Below are 24,537 nucleotides of genomic sequence, written 5' to 3' on the forward strand. Positions count from 1 at the left end.
TCAAAACACGTGTTGAACAGACAAGAACAGTAGTGAGGGTTTAGGTTACAACTCAAGACAGACCAAAGTTCACAAGACTGACAATACATATACACATTTAGAGAAAGATTGTTAAAGGAGTATGAGAAAAGTATGTTTAACAGGCTGAACTTGTGATTTGCAAGAGTTGAATGGCCTCAGTGCTAATGTGCTGGAAAGAGTTCAGGGTAAAGAACAGCCCTTGAAACACACACGTGTGTGTGTGTGTGTGAGACAGAGATAAAGTATAATTGTTGCAGTTTTTTTTATTTACATAAAAAACATTTTTTTTTTTTACATATAAGCATGTACTACATTCACAAAATATCCATGTTAAAGCTAAAAAAAATTCCTTGTTATACATTATCTGTAACATGCATTTTAAAAGATGTAATAAAAAAATTAAAAAAATAACCTCCAGACTTGCACATCAGTAGATCAAATAAGTAACTGTTCATAACATGCATTGAAGCACAAGGTTTTCCATTTTTTATTTGACTATGACAGAAAAAAAAGAAAATGACAAAGGACACCAACACCATATCTTAAATAATAATTTCATTATGGCTTCATGTTTACTTTTTCCTTATTAATAAAGTATAAAATGTAATGAATGGCCAAAAAAAAAAGAAAAAAAAAGAAAATATGAACAATGTTATAAAGGCGGTGTAATTTATATAATATTCATATAAGAAGGCTGTCCAAAAGACTAAAAGAAAAACATTAAAACGTTCTTTACCATTACAGCATTCCTTAACAGCACAAAAACAGCTACAACATTTCACATATAAAATTACTTCCTGCAATCTTTTTAAACACCAGCAATCTTTCTAACTGTGCTGATGCTCACTGATGATAAAAGAGATAAACAGATAAACAGATGTTCTCAGCACATAAACAATCAAATGATGTTTTAAAGAACAATAAACCCCATCTGGTAATACGTACAAGCCATTCAAAGTCAGATCTGAGATGGTGAAGTTTGCCATAAAATGCTGTAGGTGTATAAATAAAACTCCTCCATCGATCTAAATCCATGAAAGACTCCTTTGTTTTTCTGCATGGAGATATTTCAGCTCTTTTTAATGGCTAATTTACTTGTTTCACCCTCATTTACAAAAAACACTCCAGAACAGCAACACTCAGATACGCACTTGCACATGTCTTGACTTGTCAAGGCATTTCTTTAGAAAAATCAGAACACAAATAAAGCAATCACTGCAGTTTACTCACATCTGGATTCCACACATCAGTTCCACATAAGCTCACGCTACAGTCACAGCTGACGGGCACAATTATTATTCCACACTGGACCAAAATATACAAATAGTAACTTGCGACAAATATAAATACACAAAAAGAACCTTTCACCGCTTTGCAAAATGGCTTAAAAATAAGTATTCTGAATCTATAGATCTATTCACAATGCTTATGTATAAAAGGAAAAAGGTCAAAAACATAATTTAATCGAGGATTGTGACTAATAAAGTCTGGTGGTACAACACCAAAGACCATTGAGCGCATTATACAATATCAAGCGGTGTAAATGTCTCCTGTTGGCCAGTTCTGGTACTACAGGAGGAACCTACAATAATTTCTATTCTTTTTTTTCCCAAGATGACACTGGCTACACTGCATAAGCAGAGAGGTATTACTGACATTTTGTAAACACTCCTTAGAGTATAGAGCTCTGGTATTAAGCCCTTTATTTGGCATATGTAAAATGTGCACAACATTTCACACCAGAATCATCTCAAGATGACGACAAAAAATATAATAAAGGTCACCATACGTGGAGCAGCTTAAGAATGGACAAAAAAAGAAGAAATTCAGACATTTGCAGGGAATTTTCCTCTGCCTGGACACACTCCGTTGCACTTTGTGAACATGTGTATGTGTATATATATATATATATATATATATATATATATATACACACACATACATACATACATACATACATATACATATATATATGTGTGTATATATTAGAAGAATGTTAATGAAGTTTAAAAAAAAAATTAAAGTCTAATATTCCAGAACCTTGTGCTCGGAGTTGTCCATTAACTCTGGAGCCATCAACACAATGCTCAAGTCACACTGTTGACTTGGTATGGATCCAGAAAATAAAACATTTCACATCTATCCCTCTGGTAAACAGCAGTTGGTACCAGATGTGGTGCATTTCCTGGTTTACACTTGGAGACCAGTTTCGAAATCTCTAGCGCCTGTATCAATTCACATGCACAAGAAATCTGCATGTGTCGTGAAGGCCTGAGCAACAAAACAGTTTGCTGTGCAAAAACAATGGATGTAAAAGACATGCGTGCAAATCTCTTTGTTAAAAGAGTGCAGCTACTATAGTTGAATGAGGACTGGGAGCATTTTTACAGATGTGAGGACAGATTTGGGACACTCCAGAAGCGATGGGCAAAGGAACGTTCAGAGAAAAAGAGCTGTTTAAGGCATCAGCTTTGATGGCTGTGATTCTCCTCAACAGTCCCCAATACTGGGAGTCGAAGGCACGAGACCACTGAGGATTCACCCCTCACCAGTTTCAGTCCTGTTGAAGGAAATGACATCGTAACTACAGTGTGGTCAGTAAGATTATTTTTTGTTTGCATCAAGGGTGCATGCTTATTGTGAAATCACCTTACCTGGCTATGACTCGCTCTCGATGGAGATAGTGATGGCCTCACTTTCATCTGAAAGGCAAGATGATGTTATTCTTAGAACTCTTTTCTGTCGTTCTTTGCTAGAATGGTGCAAAATATGTTACCTACCAGACTTTAAGATGTGTGTCTCTTTGTGATCTTCTTCAATGTGGTAATCCTTGCCTAACAGACGGTTTTGGGACTCACTGAGGGGGTGGTTTGCTCAGCAGACCCTTCTACAGCACTGAGGGAAAGAACCACATGAGAGTTACTGCTATTCATCTGGTTTTGGTTAGTGCCCACCCAGTAGTGAAAGAAGAGATGGCTCCTCACCCTTTATCCAACCCGCCAGGCTGGAGACATTCAGTGGGCTGCTCTGGATCAACAGTAACCAACCGTGTAGGAAAAGAAAAGCCATCTCCTTGACTACAGCAGAAAAAAATATATATCTAAATGTATGTTTTAATGGATACTTTATCTAATTTATAAGCTAGAAAATGTTGTATTTGACCATGCAAAACTGGCTGATGAATGTAATTTATTCCAGCAGTGGCATGGCTGGGCTTCTCTGTTTTGTTTGTGAGTCACTATTTGATTGCACTGTAGTGTAAAAAAACCCCACACCAAATTGTAACACTTTGGGTTTTTCAAAAGCATTAACTTGGAGTATAAAGCAAAATATGGCCTTAGTAAGCCACACTCATGAAAACAAGTTAGTATTTAGACTCGCCTTGTAAAGACAGGAAGTAGCCAGTACAGCTTCTGGTCCCCAAACACTTGAGCAATGTTCTTGCTGAAGCCCAGGGAAAATCCATTTTTATCAGGGCCATTTCTGAAGACCGGGGCTCTGAACGCTTCTGAAGATAATCAACAACACAGAATTGGGTTAAAATGCATACGCTACTACCTTTATAAAAGTTTGGGTTCAGTAGTTTTTTGTTGTTGTTGTATGTTTTAACTACTTTTATTCAAAAAGGCTGTATTAAAGTTACCAAAGGTGACAGTAAAGGCACTGATGTTACAAAAACTTCAACATCAAATAAATGTTGTTTATTTGAACCTTCTACTGATCAAAAAATAGAAAAAAAAATGTGTCACAGTTTCAAAACATTCAAAACATTTCTTAATTACCAAAATCAGTAAATTAGAATGATTTCTGAAGATTGGTGTCTGTAGTAATGATGCTGAAAATTCGGCTTTGCCATAATATAAATATGACTTTTTAATAAATATTCAAACAGTAAATAGGTATTTTAATTAAGAATGATATTTCACAAGATTAAAGTTTTACTGTATTTTAAATGCACTCTTGGTGAGCATAGGAGGCTTTTTCAAAATCATTTTATGAAATCTTACCGACCCCAAACTTTTGAATGCTAGTGTAGATGCATGACAAACCTCAACATGAAATCATGAGCTCTTGTGACTGAAGCTGACTGAGTGGATTTATGCCTTTTCTAAATAAAATTACAGGGCCTGATGGAAAAACAAGCAGGGAACTGCTTCAAAGACTGCTGGACTGATCTGGTCAACACAAGGAAATCTGAATGACCAGTTTACCAAAATAAATCTGAAGAAGGTTTAGCCTGTGCACAGCAAGTCTACTGTTGCTATGGTAACAATACAGAGCAAGTAGCCTAGAGGCATTGCAGCTTAGTTAGAAACATGAATTTATCTATACAGCACATGTAGACAAAGATACAAAGATGTGAGTATCGGTCATATGTGTTACCTATGGTGGACCTGTTTTTTCCCACAAGCCACAAGTGGTAAGTGAAGAGTGAAAGAATGCTGATGCAGAACATGGCCGCCACAAAAAAGAGAAACAAGACATGGAATTTGGCGTGAGACTCTGGCAGGTCACTCTGAGAGAGGGGGAGAGAGAAAGGAGACCTGTGAGACAAAGATCAACAACCAACAAGACATGGGCAACAGGTCACTCTGACACAACTTGACAGGAACGCTAGGGTCACAGGGTTAAAGCGACAAAAAACAGTCAATGTAACTCACTGCGCTAACACGGACACGTTTGCTAAACACTGTGAGGGATTACCTTTGGACAATTCTCTGCCGATTTCCTCCGGCAAAGCTTAGTGCAAACAGAGACAGACTGTTAGACACAAGGAAAAGCAAAGCTTCGGGTGCAGAGAGACACGGACAAGAGGGATTACAACAGAAGACAAGTGCTTGTCGAAACATGTACACTACTGTTCAAACGTTTGTGGTCGGTAAGATATTTTTAATTTTTGAAAGAAGTCTTTTGTTCAAGGTTGCATTTATTTGATCAAAAAGAGTAATATTGTTAAATATTAGTTCTATTTGAATATATTTTAAAACTGAATTTATTCCAGTGATGGCAAAGCTGAATCTTCACTATCATTACTCCAGTCATGAGTGTCGCACGATCATTTAGAAATCATTCCGATTCGCTGAAGAATTAACAAGAATTTCAAGAAATTTTTGTGGAAAACATTTTTTTTTTTTTTTTTCAGGATTTTCTCTAAAGAGTATAAAAGCAAAAAAGAACAGCACTTATTTGAAATAGAAATCTTTTATATCACAGTCACTTTCGGGGAAGTAGTGGGCTAGTGGTTAGAGAGTTTGACTCCTAACCCTAAGGTTGTGGGTTCGAGTCTCGGGCCGGCAGTACCACTATTGAGGTGCCCTTGAGCAATGCTTGTGTGTTCACTACTCTGTGTGTGTGCACTTTGGATGGGTTAAATGCAGAGCACGAACTCTGAGTATGGGTCACCATACTTGTCACTTGTCACTTAATTTATTACATCACTGCTGAATATAAAAGCTTTCATGATCTTATTTCAAAATCTTAATGACTTTTGAATTGTAGTTTAAACAAACAGATGAAATGGAAAGGACAGCATGTATGAGGAGGGCAGAGTGGACAAGACATTAACTGATGCATGACTAGCACATGGAGGAAATGCAGACAGGAACCTGCTGAAATCTCATATCTATCCACATAATGACCTACCTTCATATGACACAATATGGAAATTAAAATGTTTGCTTTTTTTTTTTACAAATAAGTATGATGAAAGGTGTGGGATCTACTCACTGTCCAGAACTTTATGAAGTACTGGAGGACAGAGGCTGCAATGAATAAGCAGTAAACGAGCGAGTAAGTCAGGAACAAGATGAAGAATTTGTAGTTGGAGAACCCCACACAGTTATTCACCCTGTAGAAGATCGAGAGAAAGAGAGACATTAGCAGGGTGCTCTTTACAATACTAATAACATTTTGGTGCCAACAACCAGCATCTCACTCACCATGGACAGTGATGATCCATCTTTAGAACACACCTGTCAGGAACAAGAGCAAGAACTGAGTTTAAAGCCCATTCAAAAAAAAAGACTAAAAACATAAGGTGTACAGAGTAGCTAAAAATCACACAAATAAACCATAAGAACTATTAATGAAACACTAGAGTAACTTACATGTCACATGCAGAACAATGATGACACCTGTCTGGCTTGATGACCTGGCAGCGATCACAGTACCGGATAGCTAGAAGATGAGGGGAAAAAATGGCTATTTTTATGGCAAAATCCAGATTAAAATAGACAATAATGAGGGTAATAATAAACTGAAAAAAAATATATAAATATAAAATAAGAATAAATAGACAAAATTAAAACAACAGTAAACAGATCATAAAAAAATAACAAAATAGTAGAAATAATAATAATAATTAGAAAAAAGATCTGTTCTATTCAAACACGTTTTTACATTTTAACAGTAAAGACTATACAAGATGATTCAATTTGATCTTTTAAATTTTTTTTTTCCTTTTTCTAACAAATTAATGTTTAAAGACAGATTATTTACACAGAACATCATAATTATGGTGGTCATCTTGGCTGCCTATGAACCTTGTTACCAGCTAAACCTAAAGCGGTTTGTGCCAATAGTCTCTTTTCGCAATAAATTAACAGAATTACTTAAAAGTTTAAAACACATCTCACTCAATATGGCTAAACTTGTGTCTGCTTGAATCTGGTGCTCAGGCCCTTGAGGTACAGTCTTGTGGGTAATTCTTAGTACATCTGATTTCATGTGTTTGAGAGAGTCTCTAACCTCCTGCCCCGGTGCGGGTGTAGAGGGGCAGACTGGTGGCCACTCTCTTCAAGATCTCCTGCTGAGTTTCTGGACGCTGTTCCTTCTCATACTGCTCTTTCTCAGATTTGGGTAGACAGAACTGACACACAATACAAAGCAATCAACTCACTGTGTGACAAATCAGCAGCAGACGTAAAATTATACCTATAAAACACTCACTCAAATATTGTGTGCATTTATTCATTATGCATGGATAAACATGTGAGGCATGTTACCATGGGCTGCATGTACAAAACAAATCAAACTGTTTGTTTTATACCCACTGTACCTCTTTGGAAGGGGTGCTCGGTCTTGTAAAGATGGTTTTCCAGTACGACCACACAAACATGATGAACGACACATGAAACACAGCCAGGTAGACAACTGCATGGAACAGAGAAAGTACAGTCGTTAACAACAAGACTGCATGAGCCCGCAGAGAAAAGCCTGCCAGAAACAGTCCGAGTATAAATCAGTCACGTTTGTGATGGCTGATGCACTCTGAGCTGGAAGGCCGAAGTCAGCACAAGCACGGACCAAATAAACCCTTAATAGCCCGACAACTGTGCCAAAGAGACTCTGTCCCTTTCCAAAAATATATACAATTATCTATAACAATTGAAGTAAATTAATTTCCTTGGTATAATATATCGAATAGTTATTTGGTTTATGAATTTAAGAAATTTTTTTACAAGGGTCCTTTAAAAAAATTATTCTGATTGGCCAGTTGATGGTCATTGGTCAAAACTGTCCCAATGTATCATTCCATATTATATAATAAAATAATTTCAACTCAAATCAATATTTTCTATGCATTTATGTATGCATTATCTGGCAAAATGCAAATGCATAAATGTGTGTGTGTATATATATATATATATATATATATATATATATATATATATATATATATATATATATATATATATATATATATATATATAATCTGTAGTATATAAACATTCAACTCAAATCAATATTTTCTATGCATTTATGTATGCATTATCTGGCAAAATGCAAATGCATAAATGTGTGTGTGTATATATATATATATATATATATATATATATATATATATATATATATATATACATATATATATATATATATATATATATATATATATAATCTGTAGTATATAAACATCTTAAAGGTGATGCAACATCATGACTGTACATTAGCCTTAAGTTTGTTTTTTTCTTAAGAAAGAGAGTGAGGGTTTACTCACCTTTTTCAAGAATGCTGGGAATAGTAACTGGAGAGAATATAAAACAGAAAGAGAAAAGAAACTGTTTGGCAGATATGACTCATGGCACATCTGGTTTATCACACTTTCGCTTTTATGGACAAAGCTGAAATATTTAATGCACTTTACTTGGAGATGTGACAGAAGACTCAAGGCTTGACTTGTTAACATGTTTGCTTATAAACTTATAAGAAGCATATTTTTCATACTGAAAATACCATTTGTGCTATTATTTCTCTTAAGAGATTTTCAACAAATCTGATTTCTGAAGTAGAACCTGGACGCTGTCACTAAAACTTTCACATGCTTCCTACTGTAACACTGTAAATATTATTTAATAATAATATAATGCTGCATGGCTAAATATAAATATTTACATTCAAATGATTAACTGCAAAATAAACGAATACAGTTGTCATCACCACCCAGCTTACACACACTTTCTGACCTTGAATAGGGTGTAAAGCACAGCATATGCTACAAAAGCATAATCCTTGTTGTTTTGCTTCCAGTTTAAAATCAGTAGCTTACGAAATTAGTCAGCTCATGTAAACAAACCATTCATTGATGATGTTTCAGTTCAGTGACTTCCGGTACGCGCGTGCCACTCAGGTATGAATAATAAAGCGTACTTACACAGACACAGCTCCACCACGTACGCATAATACGACCAGCACACCACTAAGGCAATAAATATCACCGGTATCCACGCCAGACCCCTCTGGCAGCATCTCAGTACATGTGTAGGCGCCATCTTTCTTCTTCCTTGACTACAAAAGACGGGAAAGGAGGGATGTGATCTGTCCATACGTGCCCCACCAACCCCGCCGGCTCAGCTCCGCCTTTGCCCCGCCTCCCATTCACTGTTCTACGGTGAAAGGTCCACTGAAGTGCCTCGAAACACACAGCGATATTCTATCTGGTGACAAACCTTTCAAACCTTCGAAGCTCCCACTTTTGTTTCCCATTCCCAAGAGATTAGGGCATAAGGAGGAAACCCTCCAAACGGAACGCAGGGGCAGTTTCAACTGAAACAGGAAGACAGGGCGGGATATATCGAGCAGCCACGCCCCTTTTAAGAATAGTACATCCGTATTTGACAGCCATACAGTCTAATAGTTGAAACTTTTAGTAAAACAAAATAGTGATAATAATCATGCTGAGGCTGTGTAGTTTTAAAAGTGTTTGATATATGTCGCTCCGTACGTTGGCATCTCCAGAGCAGACTGCTTTTGATTTCATGTGGACTTGAAGGTCTGGTTATTAATATTCATGACTTTGCACGACGTTTACCCATTAGACTTACCTGATTGGCTGAAAAGCAGACGTTGCTAAGGGGGCGCCAGGCTACTGGCGAATCAACGGCGCGCAGATGGCCGGAACGGTTAAATGAATAATGATTTCGTTTTCATAGTAGGATTCTTAATCTCGCGCTAGTCTACCACAGATAGGGTTCGTTTGCGTAACTACTACTTTGTTGGTGTTGTAAATAGTATTACACATGTAAGTTACTCAAATTATTTATAATAATACACTATATAATACATGTTTAATTATGAACTGCACCTGTTGTACTCCTTATACATAATTTATTTCAGTAAAAAAACAACAACAAAATAAACCGACTCAAGACATTATCCTTCTCGCTTCTTTTAATAACAAACACTTCTTTCAAGTTGAAAAATACTTGTTTGCACAAAGTCTGCTTAAGAAAAGATTTTTTTTTTTTTTTTTTTTTACTGTTTGGTAACAAAATAAGACAGAAACAAAATTGGGCATACAAGTTGAACATTCTTATACAGGTTGACATCTATTTGGTACAAATAACTAGAAAAGCAATAAACATAGGTCATGTAATGGGATTGGATGACACACTTACAATCACAGAATGTGGTTTAAAAGAAAGCCACTAAGACACCGGTAAACTTAGTTTATGAGTATCTTCAATATCGAGAGCATTTACATTGAAATCCCTTCACGGGTATTCTATGCATCACAAAATATCCTCCATTAGATCTTTTGCAATTTGGACAGCAAACACAGCGTAGTCACAAAGGTAAAAGGGAAGAACTGAAAAGAATCTCAAAAATCCTTCAATGGCATCCAACAGAGAAAATATACATGTACACATACACATATAAAAATAAAGATCTGAGACGCATCATCTTTACCTCGTGACATTTCCCTTTAACCCTATACAGACTTGCCGTTTTATCTCTTGCCCCTCTTATTTCCTGCTGGTGGCTTTTTGAGCTGTAGCAGTGGCCCTCCTGTCCCAAATCCAGGAGTCTGTGTGTTGGAAACGCCAAAGGTCAGTCCAGCTGATGCATTGATGCTGGGGTTACTGAAGTTGAAGCCAGAGGTGTTAGGTGTTCCAAACCCTGAGAAACAAATATTTTAAAATGTGAGCAGTAAATATTTTAAGTTTTCTCAACCTTTACTGCTCCCAACAAGCACTTACCGTATTTTCCGGACTATAAGTTGCACTTTTTTCATAGTTTGGCTGGTCCTGCGACTTATAGTCAGGTGCGACTTATTTAGCAAAATTAATTTGACATGAACCAAGAGAAACGAACTAAAAATGAATCAAGAGAAAAGATTACCATCTCCAGCCACAAGAGGGCGCTCTACGCTGCTAAGTCCTCCTGTAGTCTACACTGAAACATAGCGCGCCCTCCCGCGGCTAGAGACGGTAATGTTTTCTCTTGTTTCTAAATAAATGCGACTTATAGTCCAGTGCGACTTATGTATATTTTTTTTCCTCATCATGACGTATTTTTGGACTTATGCGACTTATACTCAGGTGCGACTTATAGTCCGAAAAATACGGTAAGCATGTCCATTAACAAATAAACCATGCAAATTTGATTTGATATGCAGCGCTAGCCCTTAGGCAGCATGATGTTGATGGATTATGGGGGAAAGGATGATTATAATTAAGGGGGAGCTGTTAGTAATGGTTAGCTTTGACAAAAGGGGGTGAGATGGAGGAGGGTGCTAACAAACACACCTGCGCTCAGGCTCCCTCCAGATGGCTTGCTAGAGGAAAACCCAAACGACAAACCTCCTGTTGCCACGCCCCCAAACCCAGGGCCGCTTCCAAATACTGCCGAGACACAGATGGGGGGGATTTAGGTGTTGCGACTACATATTTTCCAGAGATAAACTCTCAGTCACAGGGCGGGGAGATGGGGGACAGGAATGAATGATGAGTTATATTTGAGATTAACTAGGAAAAACTGATGAAGGAAAAATATGGTTAGGGAAATGTGAAAAATACAAGTTCTATCTACAGTGGGTAAAATATTTATCTGACTACCTGCTGATTTTGTAAGTGTCCACTTGTAATTTTTATGGTAGGTTTATTTTAATGGATGGAGATAGAATACCAACCAAAAAAAAAACACATTGTATAAAAGGTTAGAGACAATATTGTAGATCTGGACAAGACTTGAATGGCTACAAGACCATCAGCAAGAAGCTTGGTGAGGAGGAGACACTTCTTGGTGCGATTATTCAGAAATTGTAGAAATACAAAACAACCATCAATTGGCATTGGTCTGGAATTCCATGCAAGATCTTGCCTCATGGGGTAAGGATGATCATGAGAAAGGTGAGGGATCAGCCTCGAACTAAACGGGAGAAGCTTGTTAATGATCTTAAGGCAGTTGGGACCACAGTCACCAAGCAAACTGTTGGTAACACACTACGTCACAATGGACTGGAATCCTGCAGTGCCCGCAAGGTCCCCCTGCACAAGGCATATGTACAGGGGATGCTCATTTAAAGTTTGCCAAAGAATATCAGAAAGATTCAGAGAAGGCTTGTGAGAAAGTGCTGTGGTCAGATGAGACCAAAACTGAGCTCTTTGGCATTAACTTGACTCCCATTTAGGGGTAAATGGATGGGCCATATACTGTAAATCATGGATGAGATCCTCCTTCCCTCAGCCAGAACACTGAAGATGGGTCATGGATCGGTCTTCCAGCATGACAATACCCCGAAACATACCACCAAGGCAACAGAGGAGTGACTCAAGAAGAAGCACATTAAGGTCAAGAAGGGGAACAGCCAGTCTCCAGACCTCAATCCTCTAGAAAATCTGTGGAGGGAGCTGAAACTTCAAATTGCCAAACGACAGCCAAGAAACCTTAAGGATTCAGAGAGAACCTGTAAAGAGGAGTGGATCAAAATCCCTCTTCAGATGCAAATCTGGTGAGCAATTACAAGAAACTTTTCTGCACCAAGTACTAAGTCATGTTTTACTTGGGGATCAAATACTTATTTCACTCAATGAAATGCAATAAATTTCTAACCTTAATATAATGGGGTTTTTTGGTTGTTATTCCGTCTCTATATGTTAAAATAAACCTACCATACAAATTTCAGACCCTTTATTTCTTTGTATGTGGGCAAACTTACAAAATCAGCAGGGGGTGAAATAAATATTTTCCCCACTGTACAACCTAAACAATAATAAATAAATAAATAAATAAAAACATTTCTGCATTTTTAAAACAAGAGGGCCAAATTGTAGATCTACAGGAATTTGCCATCATACCATATCTTTATTTATTTTTTGTAGTTTTGCAATACTACTATTTTATAGAGCAAAAAAAAACGATGGTCCAAAAAGGACCATACAAGTGCTTCAAATGACTTCCACATTATTTTAAGCATCTTAACAAAAGTTAGAGTTGCAAGAATTCTGAGATATAAGCTCCCGATTGTGAGGAAGATTTTTATTCCATGGTGAAATAAGCTTCCATAGTTTACAGCTCACTATGGGGAAGATTATCAGTAATTATTTTTTTTTTTTTTTTTTTTTTTTATAATTTTTCTCTCATAAATCTAACTAATATTAATATGGATTCAGAAGACTTGGAGAACACGAAATGTACAGACTAATTTCATGGGGCTTACAAGCTATGGTCACTATAAACTGTGAATCTTCATGAATATAGATTTAGATCTATATAGAAATGAGATTTTAACTGTCTTTTTAAAAGATTGAGACAAAGCCTTAAGAATGCAAATAGAAAGGGAGAGGAGAGGTTTATCACAGCAAGTACCTCCGAGGCTGGATGAGCCCATGCTAGTGCCAATACCCGAGGAAAAGGGAGTGCCAAAACTTGCCCCCAAGGGCGCCTGTGGTCCTGGGACAAAGAAAGAGAGCAGAGGAACTTACTCTCACGCACTCTCATATTTAGATCCATATTATCAATATGCATACACTTAAAATTTGATTAAACAGTCATGTGAGAGAAGCACATGCTATGAAACCATCCTTTATCCTTATTGAAAGTAAGCGGCACAAGAGCTACATAAAAGCCATATGCATTCTCTAAAATATTGCTCATTATGATGTTGGCGCAAATGCAATATAATAGAACATCAAAACAATAGGCCGTTTTGGCTGCAAATATATATATTTTTCTATTTATTGTACTAATCTGCTTCCAGTTACTTACCATACTTGGATCCATACTTTATTATTTTGATGAATATTCTAAAGCACTTAATATGTCAAATGTTAATTATTTCCAAAACGATATCGATAGACCTGCTTTTACTTAAAGCATTACTAAATTATGCTCCTGTCTCGTTTCCTTTTAGCTGGTTTAAATTTGATTCGATTATTAATTTAGAGATGTGACAAATCAGCATCTCAAATGCAGTCTTTTAATCCAATTCATTAAGAAAATAAATCTATGATTTTTTTTCAGTCAAAAAGAAACAAAGACAAGGGCTTTTCTTTTAAAAAACGGATTTATTGTCAATTCAAATTACATTAAACATGACAAACCATTGAGAACAAACGATTCCTAGTAGTAGCTATTGCGTTAACACGGTTTAAAATGATTAAAGCCAACCTGTGCCAAAAATGCATTTCAAACAATGGTTAAGACTAACGCTCTAATTTAAAAGGCACACCATTTCAAAATGCATCAACAAGCATAATAATATATAATAATAAAAAAAACAATCAATTTATAAGTTAGATTATAGAATTCACTATGTTACTATTTGTAAACAACCATGATAATAAGCCCCATATGTGTTCCAAGGAATGGAAACGTATACCAAGCAGCAGAGATGTCTATAAACAGACATCCTGTGTAAGAGCTTTGATAAAGTACCAACACACAAAAGCCACAACTTCCTAAAGGGTTTTTTCAAAACATAACATGCATTAAGATCATTCGTTTGTATAGTAGATTTGCAAATAAAAGCAAAAGAAAGCCTGTAAGATCTGAGATTGGCAATGGCTCCCAGTGAAAGTTCACTGATGGTCTGATTCATATAACTTTCCCATAAAGCAGAAGATTTGTTGCTTTCGTCTTTTGCGAGAAAAGCTTTGTGAAAAGGGATTACCATCTCCACTATCACTCAAGGCAAGCCTTTGAGTTATGACAGCTACGTTAGCATGAAATAGCAGCTCTGGGCCACAAAAAAAGGCCAAGAATCACAAAAACTGTTCTTCTCAATAATGAAATTTGGCACAATCCTTCACCACGGACCGTTAACAGTCCCATAAAGCAGCATGTTCACTCAAACTGAAGGCTTGAACACTGTAGCCCTTAAATAAAGTTGAAAAAAAGAATGAATGACTAACATCTGTGTGGGATTTTCATCATTTACAGACTTGGTAACACTTTAGAATAAGGTTCCATTAGTTAATGTTAGTTAACTACTTTCGTTAACATGAACTAAGCAAGAACAATCCTTCTACAGCATTTATAAGTCTTAGTTCATGTTAATTTCAACATTTACTAATGCATTATTTAAATCAAAAGTTGTGCTTGTTAACATTAGTTAATGCACTGTGAATTACCATGAACTAACAATGAATAACTGTATTTTCACTAACTAACATTAACGAAAATGAATAAATACAGTAATAAATGTATTATTCATTGTTTGTTCATGTTAATTAATACATTAACTAACATTAACTAATGGAACCTTATTCTAAAGTGTTACCACAGACTTTACTGCAGGGTGTTGGTTGGTTCTATAAGGAAACGACAGCAATTGTTTCTCACAACCTGTGTATGTATATACATAAAAATACTGTGCAACTTATTAAGCCATGCCATTGTATTAGCGCACTAAATATATACAGTTAATTTAATATGCAAAAGCACCCACAACAGCCTAGACTTTCTTAGGCACAAAGGCACAGTCCATTTCCAAGAAAATATTATAGTACTACTGATAATAAAAACCATTAACTGGGGAAAACAACAAAATGTGAATGACGAACAGTCAAGTTTTCAATCAAAAATGATTTTGGCTTATGGATCACACTGATACAGCCTTTTTTTTATTTTTATTTTTACTTATTTTCAGTAAAATACCAAATCAAAAATGTCTGTAATTTGATCCTACTCTATAGACCGAGAACCCAGAAAAAGACAAGTTTAAATGAATTTTGTGCCATAGAAGTGGAACATCTAACACCAACTCTCACACCTCCAACCTGCTATTATTGCAAGGAAATATCCATGGGAACCACAAATGCAACCATGGTTACAGACAGAAGGAGGGTGTCACCAAAGCAAAGATACCTTTAATCCAGAACAAAAAAGCACTCAGAAATTGTATCATATTCACTGAGCTGTCCGATGAAATACAGTAAATGACCTTAACGCACCTCAGAATCAGTAGCTTGCACACTTCCTTCTACATATGCATATGCAAACCCCATGGAAATCTTGTTCATTCAAATCATTAAGACCACAAAAAGTATATTTTGGAATAAAACCATCTTTCCATAACTAAACCAAACATGCATGGTTTTGATGCAAGACAAAATGCTAAAGATATCAAAATACTTGGCAAAGCTACCAAGAGACAACCTAAACAAATTCTGTTCTGATAGATCAGAATATTACAACTGATCTCATATGAAAATGGACACTCATGCAAAAGTGATTATGAAAATTATTTAACGACAGCAATTAAATTTGTTTAGTATTCAGCTATCAAAATGCATGTTAGCAGTATGGTGACACCAACTGAGAAAAACATGGAAAGAACAGCAATCCCTTTCCTGCATAGCATGTTTACCCTTTACTAAACTACTTTGCTTTTTTTCTGTCTACTCCCATCTAACAAACATTTTGCTCAGAAAGCTTCAGCCACAGCGGTCGTACTAAAAGTGTTTGTTGGCACTTCAAAATATCAACTTTCACATCTACTATGAAAGAATATGGGTTTGGCTGATTATGGGAACATTAAATGGAAATAAGTTTGAACACATTTCAATCTGTGTGTAATAGCGAGTCTACGGTGTTTGGCTACTTTGTGTAGTGACGGCTACATTAGTGCTGTTGATCAAATCCTACGACCTTCTGTGCCACTCAAAATAGAAAACGTGTCCCACTAAATCACAAACAGACCACCTCAAAATAACAAACCCCTTTCTAAACCTTCATTGGGTTTGGAATGTTCCCATTGAACTCATTAAACATTAAAACAGCGTTTAATGCTCTTGCTTTATATCTTGTGTTTTTTCTTGAGCGAGTTAAAAAGAGAAAAAGAAAGCAGGAGTTGGGCAAGACGGTCAGCATCTAAAATCTCACAGCACACTAACGGGCACACATTGAATCACATGATGTATGTTAAAAGAACCCTGTTGCTCCATATCTCCAAAAGAGACAAGATTTTAAAAAACAAATAACAAAAACAGACATGGCACTGGATTTATTCTCGAATTTGTCTACTCTATCTGCTTTTCTCTATCATTCCCCCCTCCCTCTTTCTTTTTATTCTTCCGTCCCCTCACCATACTATCAGTCTAGAGGTCAAGAGGGCTAGAACTTGAAGGCGGTCAGACCTGGAGCCGGCTGCTGCTGCTGAGTGAGAGTGGCAGCCATTGCAACAGCTGCTGCGTTGGGAACGCTGCCGAAGGGGGCGGGGCCTGTGGTGACGTGCGGAGAACTCTGCCATTTCTTGCCAGTAACACGTTTTGACTCGAATATGTCAGTGGAGTCGTCAAGGAAGGCTCGTCTGTAGCCCAGATACTGATGTTTGAGAGTCTATGGAGAACGACAGAAAAGAGACTTTTCAAATACAATGATTCTGCTTTGATTAAATCATGAAATCTAAATGTATTAAGAAATTGTTGGGCTTGCTTTATTAGTGCATGTTATTACAAAAAATATGTATCCCCTACCGATAAATTAGAATTAGAATAAGAGTTAGAATAAATCTAAAGAGACAGTAAAGAAATATAGACTGTAACAAAAGAGAAGTTTTACAAAAAGCGGTGTAAATTTTCTATTCAAAAATTAAGTCTAAAAAAAACAAAAAACAAAACAAAAAGAGGTGTCCACTAAAATACAAATCCATTATCAAATAACTAATGTTTTCTAGAGCACCCAATCAACATATTAGAATTATTTTATTTTATTTTTACTTTACACACACACATACATACATACATATATATATATATATATATAGGGCTGCAGCTATAGATTATTTTAGTAATCGAGTACTATTCCAATTATTTAAGTCATTTTTCTTTATGAAAGCGTAATACTAGATATACAAGAGAAAATAAGATAGGTCTCTTAAAGTAAACAACTAATTATTTCCTTTTTTAGATAAAAATGTATTACTGAAATTGCATACATTAATAACTGTGAAAACTAAATCCATTTAATACATTTAATTGCCAAATTACATTTAAAATGCAAACACAAATATATAAATAAAATAAATAAAAAACTAAAATCTATTTCACATTACTTTAAAAAGGTAGATATTACAACCTTAAATTATGGCATAAATCAAGAAATATAAAAATCAAGTTCACATTACTTTAAAAAATGTAAACAGTAAGAAAAGGCATAAATCAAAATAATAGTATTAAAAATAATAATATTACCTAAACATTGCATTTATGCTGTGCAACTTTCAGCCTAACTAAAGCTCAAGCATGATATAAGGATTTACTGTCTTCTTGGAAGGCTTTGTGGCTTTTGTAAGAGGCAAAAAATCAGTGGACAAGAAGTTAACTTGGAACAAGAGTCCATACACAATGTGTTTCCAAACACATTTTTCTGCAACATGAAAATATAGTTTTTTTTGGAGAATAAACCGTCTTAAATGTCTCTATGCACTGGTGTGTGTGTGTTAATGTAAAACAGTTTTTTGATGTCCTTCATATCCTGTGTACTGGTCAGTTCACAGCAGTGATAGAAATAAATCTGTACTAATAAGTTGAAATAGATTTTTAAATTTTATGGCCATTTTAAACTTTTTTTAGTGTGCATCATCTTTTAAAGCATTTAATTCACATGAACCGACCGTGACACTGAGAACACGCGACCATGCTAATAATATAAAATAATTCCTTATAATACTTTTTGTATACATTAATTGCTTTGTTTAACTGTTCTATTTGATTATAAGACAGACTTATATCCATATGAGACAGAACTGTTAACAATGACAGTAAAGAAGAGAGAGTGTGAGTACTGTTGGCGCTCATCAAAATAAAAGTACCTCCTCGAACACATTGGGCAAGCAGAAAAACTTATAGGCATCATTTTTCATATTTGAAAAATTGCAAATATCGGCCGATATATCGGCCTTGGCAGTCGACCACCACAATCAACATGAATGGCACTTAGTCTTTTACAAAACATAGCTAACTTACGGACAACTTGCCACCATGTTTATTTATGGTCTTAAATATCCCTGCATACCAATGTGCAAACTATCCACACTATCTGCCCTAAATAATATTGAAAATGACCAATATACATAGAATTTAGGATGGATAGTGTGCACATTGCGATGCAGGCTATGTCCAGCATTTATCAGGTTGTGCGTCAATAATAATGGTCCATGGGGAAACAGTGTTCTGTGTGTAGTAAATGGACAGTAAATGCACTAAACGAAGCCTCAAGACAAATAATTTGCCTCAATGAGTTACTTGAATTATTTGAGGAATCGTTTCAGCCCTAACACACACACACACACACACACACACACACACACACACGTGCATAGTAAAATATACAATCTAAATAAAATATTTAACAAATTTAATATTGATGTATTAATGCATATAATGTTTATATATAATTCATTTAAAATAAAAATATTAAATATGGTCCACTTAAGACATTTTCAGAACTTACCTTAACATTCTCATGAACTCCCTGCAACTGTGCAGCAAGTGCAACAAACGTCTGGTAGAGTTTCTGCATAGCCAGGGACAAATCTACATGATAAGATGACATCACACAGTCAAGTGGATACCCAAGCTATTTTTTTACCATATGAATCACGGCTGTGCTTTTGACAGAGAGCATTAATTAGATTAAAACCTTGAGGGGTGATGTGGGAGCCGCTGCTCTGAGTGGTCAGATGATTCTCCAGTTCTTCAATCTGCTGACGGTACTGCTGTAACTGCACCTCAAATTGCTCCACCAGAGTCCGGAAATAACTGGAGAGAGACATGGACAGCACATTGGCAGACAACAATTAAAAGTAAGCAAATTTTACTGCTTATAGTAGGACTTTACAAGTAGAACTGCAAAGATTCACTCACTCGGAAGGCGCCGTGTTCTCATGTTGGAGTCCAGGAGGGGTTTTCTGGGTGCAAAGTGCGATATCAGCATTCTTCAATTCCTGCATGAAGAACAAAAATGGATTACAAGATTGAACAATGCTCAGTTTAACTGTTTGCAACCCGTCTGAAGGACATTTTTTCCAACCTGAGAGGTTTCCAACTTCAGTTTGTCTATGGAGAGTGAATTTCTCTGCAGCCCACTGGCACAAATGGACAGGAGCTGTCTGAGCGTCTGGATGTCCTCTTGCACTTTGAGAATGGCTTTGGAAGACATCCTGCTGATTTCTTCCTGGACTTGCTTCTGTTCCTTGACAAACTTCCTGTGGAAAAACACATATTAAGTACTAAATCAACTATATGCAACTAGAACAAAGAAAAATGGAGCACTTACTGAAAGTTGTCAACATCTTGACAGATCGGACCTGGCAGGTTTTCATCTTTGAGGGCTTTACTATCCCTGTAGAGATAAAGAGCAAGGTAAGAGCCACTATAATAAATTACATTGAGCCATAATTTGATTTAATAGGGTGGTTCTTACTCCGGTCTGGTGCTTGATAATTTGTCAGTATTTTTTTCAGAGGAAGTACTGAAGTCTAATCCACCCAGGCAGAGACTGGGCGCAGGAGCAGAGGTGGTCGCAACAGAGGTAGAGACTAATCCACCCAGACTCAGGGGTCCACCTAAAGAGGACTGTCCTAAACCTGAAACACATATTAAATGAGTATGAGAGCGAAACACCCGTTTAAACTGAATGTAACTTGATTACAGTTGAAAAAAGGCTGACCTGTCAAGGAGGGGTTGGAAAAGAGACTGGAACCAAAGGAAAACCCCGAGGCAGGAGCAGAGGAAGTGGTGGTAGTTCCTCCTAAGTTGAGGGAGAAGCCTGTGGAGCTGGTCTGAGGGGCTGTGGAGGTCAGGATGGATCCCAGAGTCAGGCCTGTGCCTGTAGCTGCAGAGGTGGTGCCTGTGAGTGAAAAAGGTGTAGCAGAGGCTGCTGGCTTTCCAAATCCCAGGCTGAATCCAGTAGAGGCAGCGGTCGAGGTGGTAAGACTCCCTACAAACATACAAAATCAACAAAATTGGAAATCAGTACAGCGTGTCTGACAGACTTAACCAGTGATTAACTATCCTGTTAAATCGACATTGCATTTTAATAATGAATATGCATTTTCTTGCGATGTAAAACATTGTGTATACAAGTACTAATAAATTTCATAAATGACAAGTAACACATTAAATGAAAATGAAAATTTGAAGTAGAAAAACACAGTGAATTTGTCTTTTTATTTTCACAGTGTAGTTATGTCAGAATATAAAATTTTATCAGGTTGAAATAACGAGTAAAAAAAAAAAAAAGTTTAGATGTTAATTATGCTTTCTAAAAATATTTTTTTTGGACAATGGGGCAATGGAGTCAAGACGTTTCAGGTCCACTGGACTGAAAAAAGTGATACAACTGAATAGATTTCTTCTAGCGTGTTTCTTTAAGAATTACTTACCTAAAGTAAGGCCAGTAGTGGATGGAGCAGCCCCTAAGTGTTAAATAGACAGTCAATTAACAACATGAATTAACTGTGACAATGTTATTTATTATCAAGGGACCAAATTATAATACAAATTATTAAATTAGTGATTGTCAAAGAACCTGAGGCAGGTGTGTTAAAGGTGAATCCAGTTGCTGGTTTCTGTGCAAATAAACTGGACCCAATTCCCAGTGTGGAGGTGGTACTGGTGGCGGCCGGTGTGGATGTTTGCGTGCCAAACCCTCCAAATGCAAATCCACCCGTACCTGCAGCAGGTGTGCTGGGAAAACATTAAAAGTCACATTTGTATAACTAACTTTACCCCTAATGATGTTAAACATATCTGCATTTTAAACCGATAGTTCAATTCGATTAAATTTAAGTTTATTAGTATGCGCTATACTAATAAAATTGAATTTAATCGAATTTAACTATTTGTTTAAAATGCAGATATGTTTCCACTATACAAATCGATGCAAAGCAGCTGTACAATGTTTCTACAATATATTTAGAAGTAGCTTATCAGTGGTGACTATGTCAGGACATGTACATAGTAAGGCAGAATTATACAGAAAAAATAAAGATGTAATCGTGAACAGACTATGAACACTATTAACAGCAATTGTTAGTTCACTCACACAAAATAATTTTTTGCAGTTACATAAATATTCATTTCAAGAAAAAGAACATGCATTTAGAGTAGCAAATCAATTCAGTAATCAAATAGGCTTACTTTTTATTTTTTTGGGAAGAACATTTAAAATAAATGTGAAACTAAAACGAGAGTTTAAACAGCAAATGGTTATTGACTATCCAAATAAAGTGAACGTTGTAAGCTGTCATTTTAAACGTGTTTATGTTCTGCACAAATCGTTCAATAATTAGCTCAGAGTTGAATGTGTCCTCTTACCTTGTAGCAGTTCCGAATGAGAACCCCCCGCCGGTTCCGGTTCCGGTGGACCCGAGGGTACTCGTGCCGAAATTAAAGCTGGACATACTGGACCTAAATTTCCAAAACTTTGACAATCAGAACCGAGCAGAACCGACCTCGTGGAGGCCCTAAAGACACTTCTTACGACATAAGCTGGATAATAAAAGCAACCACCATGAAATTCTGATGTGTATGAAGAAAATCTAGATCAACGAGTCAACCACAGGCAAGTTTGTTAATTTTTAAAACGATAGTGGGTTTCTATGTGCTGAAAACGTTGCGGCGTATCTTCTTCGGTCTCCTTGTTTTTGCGGTAAAATTCAAATATTATCTGTTACTTCGTATTGCCACCTACTGGCTTGGAGAATCCCTGCAGGCACCTCCATTATTTGTCTACTGTGATGTCTGTCTTGTTTCTGTTGAATTTTGGATTAATAATATAATAACATACATGTTTCCACTTTTTATGTAATATCAGCAACTATCAAAATACTTTTGCATTTGTGAACAAATCTGTTTTTGAACTAACCTTTTAAAGACACAGTTCACCCAAAATAAAAAAAAATACAAATTTGGTAATCATTTACCTCAAGTTGTCCCAAACCTCCTAAATACAAAATAAGATATTTTGAAGAATGTGGGTAACCAAACTAGTTATTGGTCCCCATTGACTTTTCATACTATGGAAGTCAGTGGGGACCAGCAACCCACATTCTTCAAAATATCTTGTTTTATATTCAACACAAGAAAGATTATCATACAGGTTTTGAACAACTTGAGGGTGTGAATATTTTCTGCAAATTAAAATTTTTGGTTGAACTATTCCTTCAAATGAACCTAATGAACGAATGTTTTACCATGCAAAACACACATAAATAAATAATAAATAAATGTGCAATACTATAGTAAGCAGAAAAAAATACAATATAATAATTTGTGATATACATTTTAACTCAGTATCAGAGCATAAATAATATTACAGAGTATGACAGTATACTGTCCAAACGCGCCATAAAACTACATTTCCCAGAATGCATCTGTCTGTTTTTCACACAGACACGCCCCAAGTAGGAAGTGCTGAGTAGAGCAGCAGAAACTGACTGTTAGCTGCTAGTAGAAGAGATGTTTTGAACGTGGCTTCAAACGGAGGCGGATTTATTCTTTACTTATTCATCCGATGTGTGAACGCATCTGTTTAGGATATTGTCATCCATTCCTCGTGCTGACCACGCTAAAACAGCAACACCATGGAGCACATCCGGACACCAAAGGTAGAATTTACTAAATAGTAGAATTCTGGCAGAATCAGTCATGACTTCAAAGTCATAAACACTTTTTAAATGCAACTGAATTTAATGCATCTTAACCTATGACATGGTGTATCTATATACATTGGACGTGCAGCTCTTATCAGTGTTTATGTTCGTCTGTATCGTCTGGCCTTGTGTAAATGAACCGAATGCTCTTGAATATAGTCCCGGTGATCCGTGTGTGGATGTTCTGCCTTTGTGGCCATTGTGACAGATTTCAAAATCTGTGCAGAACTGGTCTGTCCTGAAAGCTTTGGGCCTTAGAGGCTGATTCTGCATTTTTATGTTGTCTGAAGGTATTAGAACGGTGATGTAATGAATAAGGCAACCAAAACGGCATTTGTATGTATACTGTAAATAGTCTTATTTGTTGTGACATTATGAAGCACTCCATTATTACAGTAACAGAAATGTACTAAACTTTATTTATCTACATTTTATCTACCTTTATTTTCTATATTAACCATCTTAGTGTCAGGGTTTTCAGCCAGGAGTCCAGGGCCAATAAAGGCACTCAATCAAAAAAAAAAAAAAAACATATATATATATATATATATATATATATATATATATATATATATATATATATATATATATATATATATATATAATAAAATCTAAATAAATAAAATATAGAATACAAATATTGTATAAATATATAAATATAATATTGTGTTCCTCAATTGGTAGAGCACTGCGCTATCAAGTAAGGAAGTAAGGTTGGGGGTTCGATTCCCCGGGAACACATGATATGATATGTAAAAATTGATAGCCTGAATGCAATGTAAGTCGCTTTGGATAAAAGTGTCTGCTAAATGCATAAATTAATTAAATGAATAAATAATGCACAAACACACACACACATAAATATATATAGTGTTAAAAGTATTGCTTATATGTAGACTGTATCTTACTTATATAGCATTACTTATATAGTTACCTGAACTCCTATATAATCTACTGTACAAAGCTTACACAATGTTGCTTTTATGAGTTTCCTTTTAAAAATCGCTTTCACTGTTTGTTTTGTGACGTTTGATGGTTTTATTGCGTTCAACGGAATTTGTTGCTTCCCTGCGAACCAGTTGCTGGGATACAGAGGCAGATCTCATTTTTTATATACAGAAGTTTTAAATAATAATTTT

At 36.0% G+C, this 24,537-nt stretch overlaps 2 protein-coding genes and 1 pseudogene across 4 annotated transcripts in view; 1 reads left to right on the plus strand and 2 right to left on the minus strand.

Moving 5' to 3' along the window:
* Nucleotides 1-484: 484 nt before the first annotated feature.
* On the minus strand, nucleotides 485-8,874 carry LOC113042482 (palmitoyltransferase ZDHHC20-like; annotated as a pseudogene).
* A 798-nt stretch (nucleotides 8,875-9,672) lies between these two features.
* On the minus strand, nucleotides 9,673-22,375 carry LOC113042483 (nucleoporin p58/p45-like). Of its 3 annotated transcripts, XM_026201366.1 has the most exons (14): nucleotides 22,062-22,375; nucleotides 21,274-21,431; nucleotides 21,128-21,160; nucleotides 20,413-20,682; nucleotides 20,167-20,329; nucleotides 20,020-20,085; nucleotides 19,774-19,948; nucleotides 19,608-19,687; nucleotides 19,384-19,502; nucleotides 19,195-19,277; nucleotides 16,878-17,079; nucleotides 13,108-13,191; nucleotides 11,046-11,141; nucleotides 9,673-10,416 (listed from the first exon to the last, which is right to left on the minus strand). In XM_026201366.1, exons 1-14 carry the CDS (start codon nucleotides 22,145-22,147, stop codon nucleotides 10,247-10,249), a joined length of 1,785 nt encoding a protein of 594 aa, XP_026057151.1. In that variant the 5' UTR covers nucleotides 22,148-22,375; the 3' UTR covers nucleotides 9,673-10,246. The 3 variants fall into 3 exon arrangements, with proteins under 3 accessions (XP_026057151.1, XP_026057152.1, XP_026057153.1); XM_026201367.1 differs by lacking the exon at nucleotides 11,046-11,141; XM_026201368.1 differs by lacking the exons at nucleotides 11,046-11,141; nucleotides 13,108-13,191.
* Nucleotides 22,376-23,139: 764 nt separating this feature from the next.
* LOC113042484 (myotubularin-related protein 6-like) overlaps nucleotides 23,140-24,537 on the plus strand; it is an 11,564-nt gene continuing 10,166 nt past the window's right edge. Inside the window, exon 1 of the mRNA XM_026201370.1 lies at nucleotides 23,140-23,353. Coding sequence (XP_026057155.1) covers nucleotides 23,330-23,353 — 24 coding nt within the window. The 5' untranslated portion in view covers nucleotides 23,140-23,329. The remainder of the gene's footprint in view (nucleotides 23,354-24,537) is intronic.

Source organism: Carassius auratus, chromosome 24 (assembly GCF_003368295.1).
Source record: "Carassius auratus strain Wakin chromosome 24, ASM336829v1, whole genome shotgun sequence".
In the NCBI taxonomy this organism is placed as follows: Eukaryota; Metazoa; Chordata; class Actinopteri; order Cypriniformes; family Cyprinidae; genus Carassius; species Carassius auratus.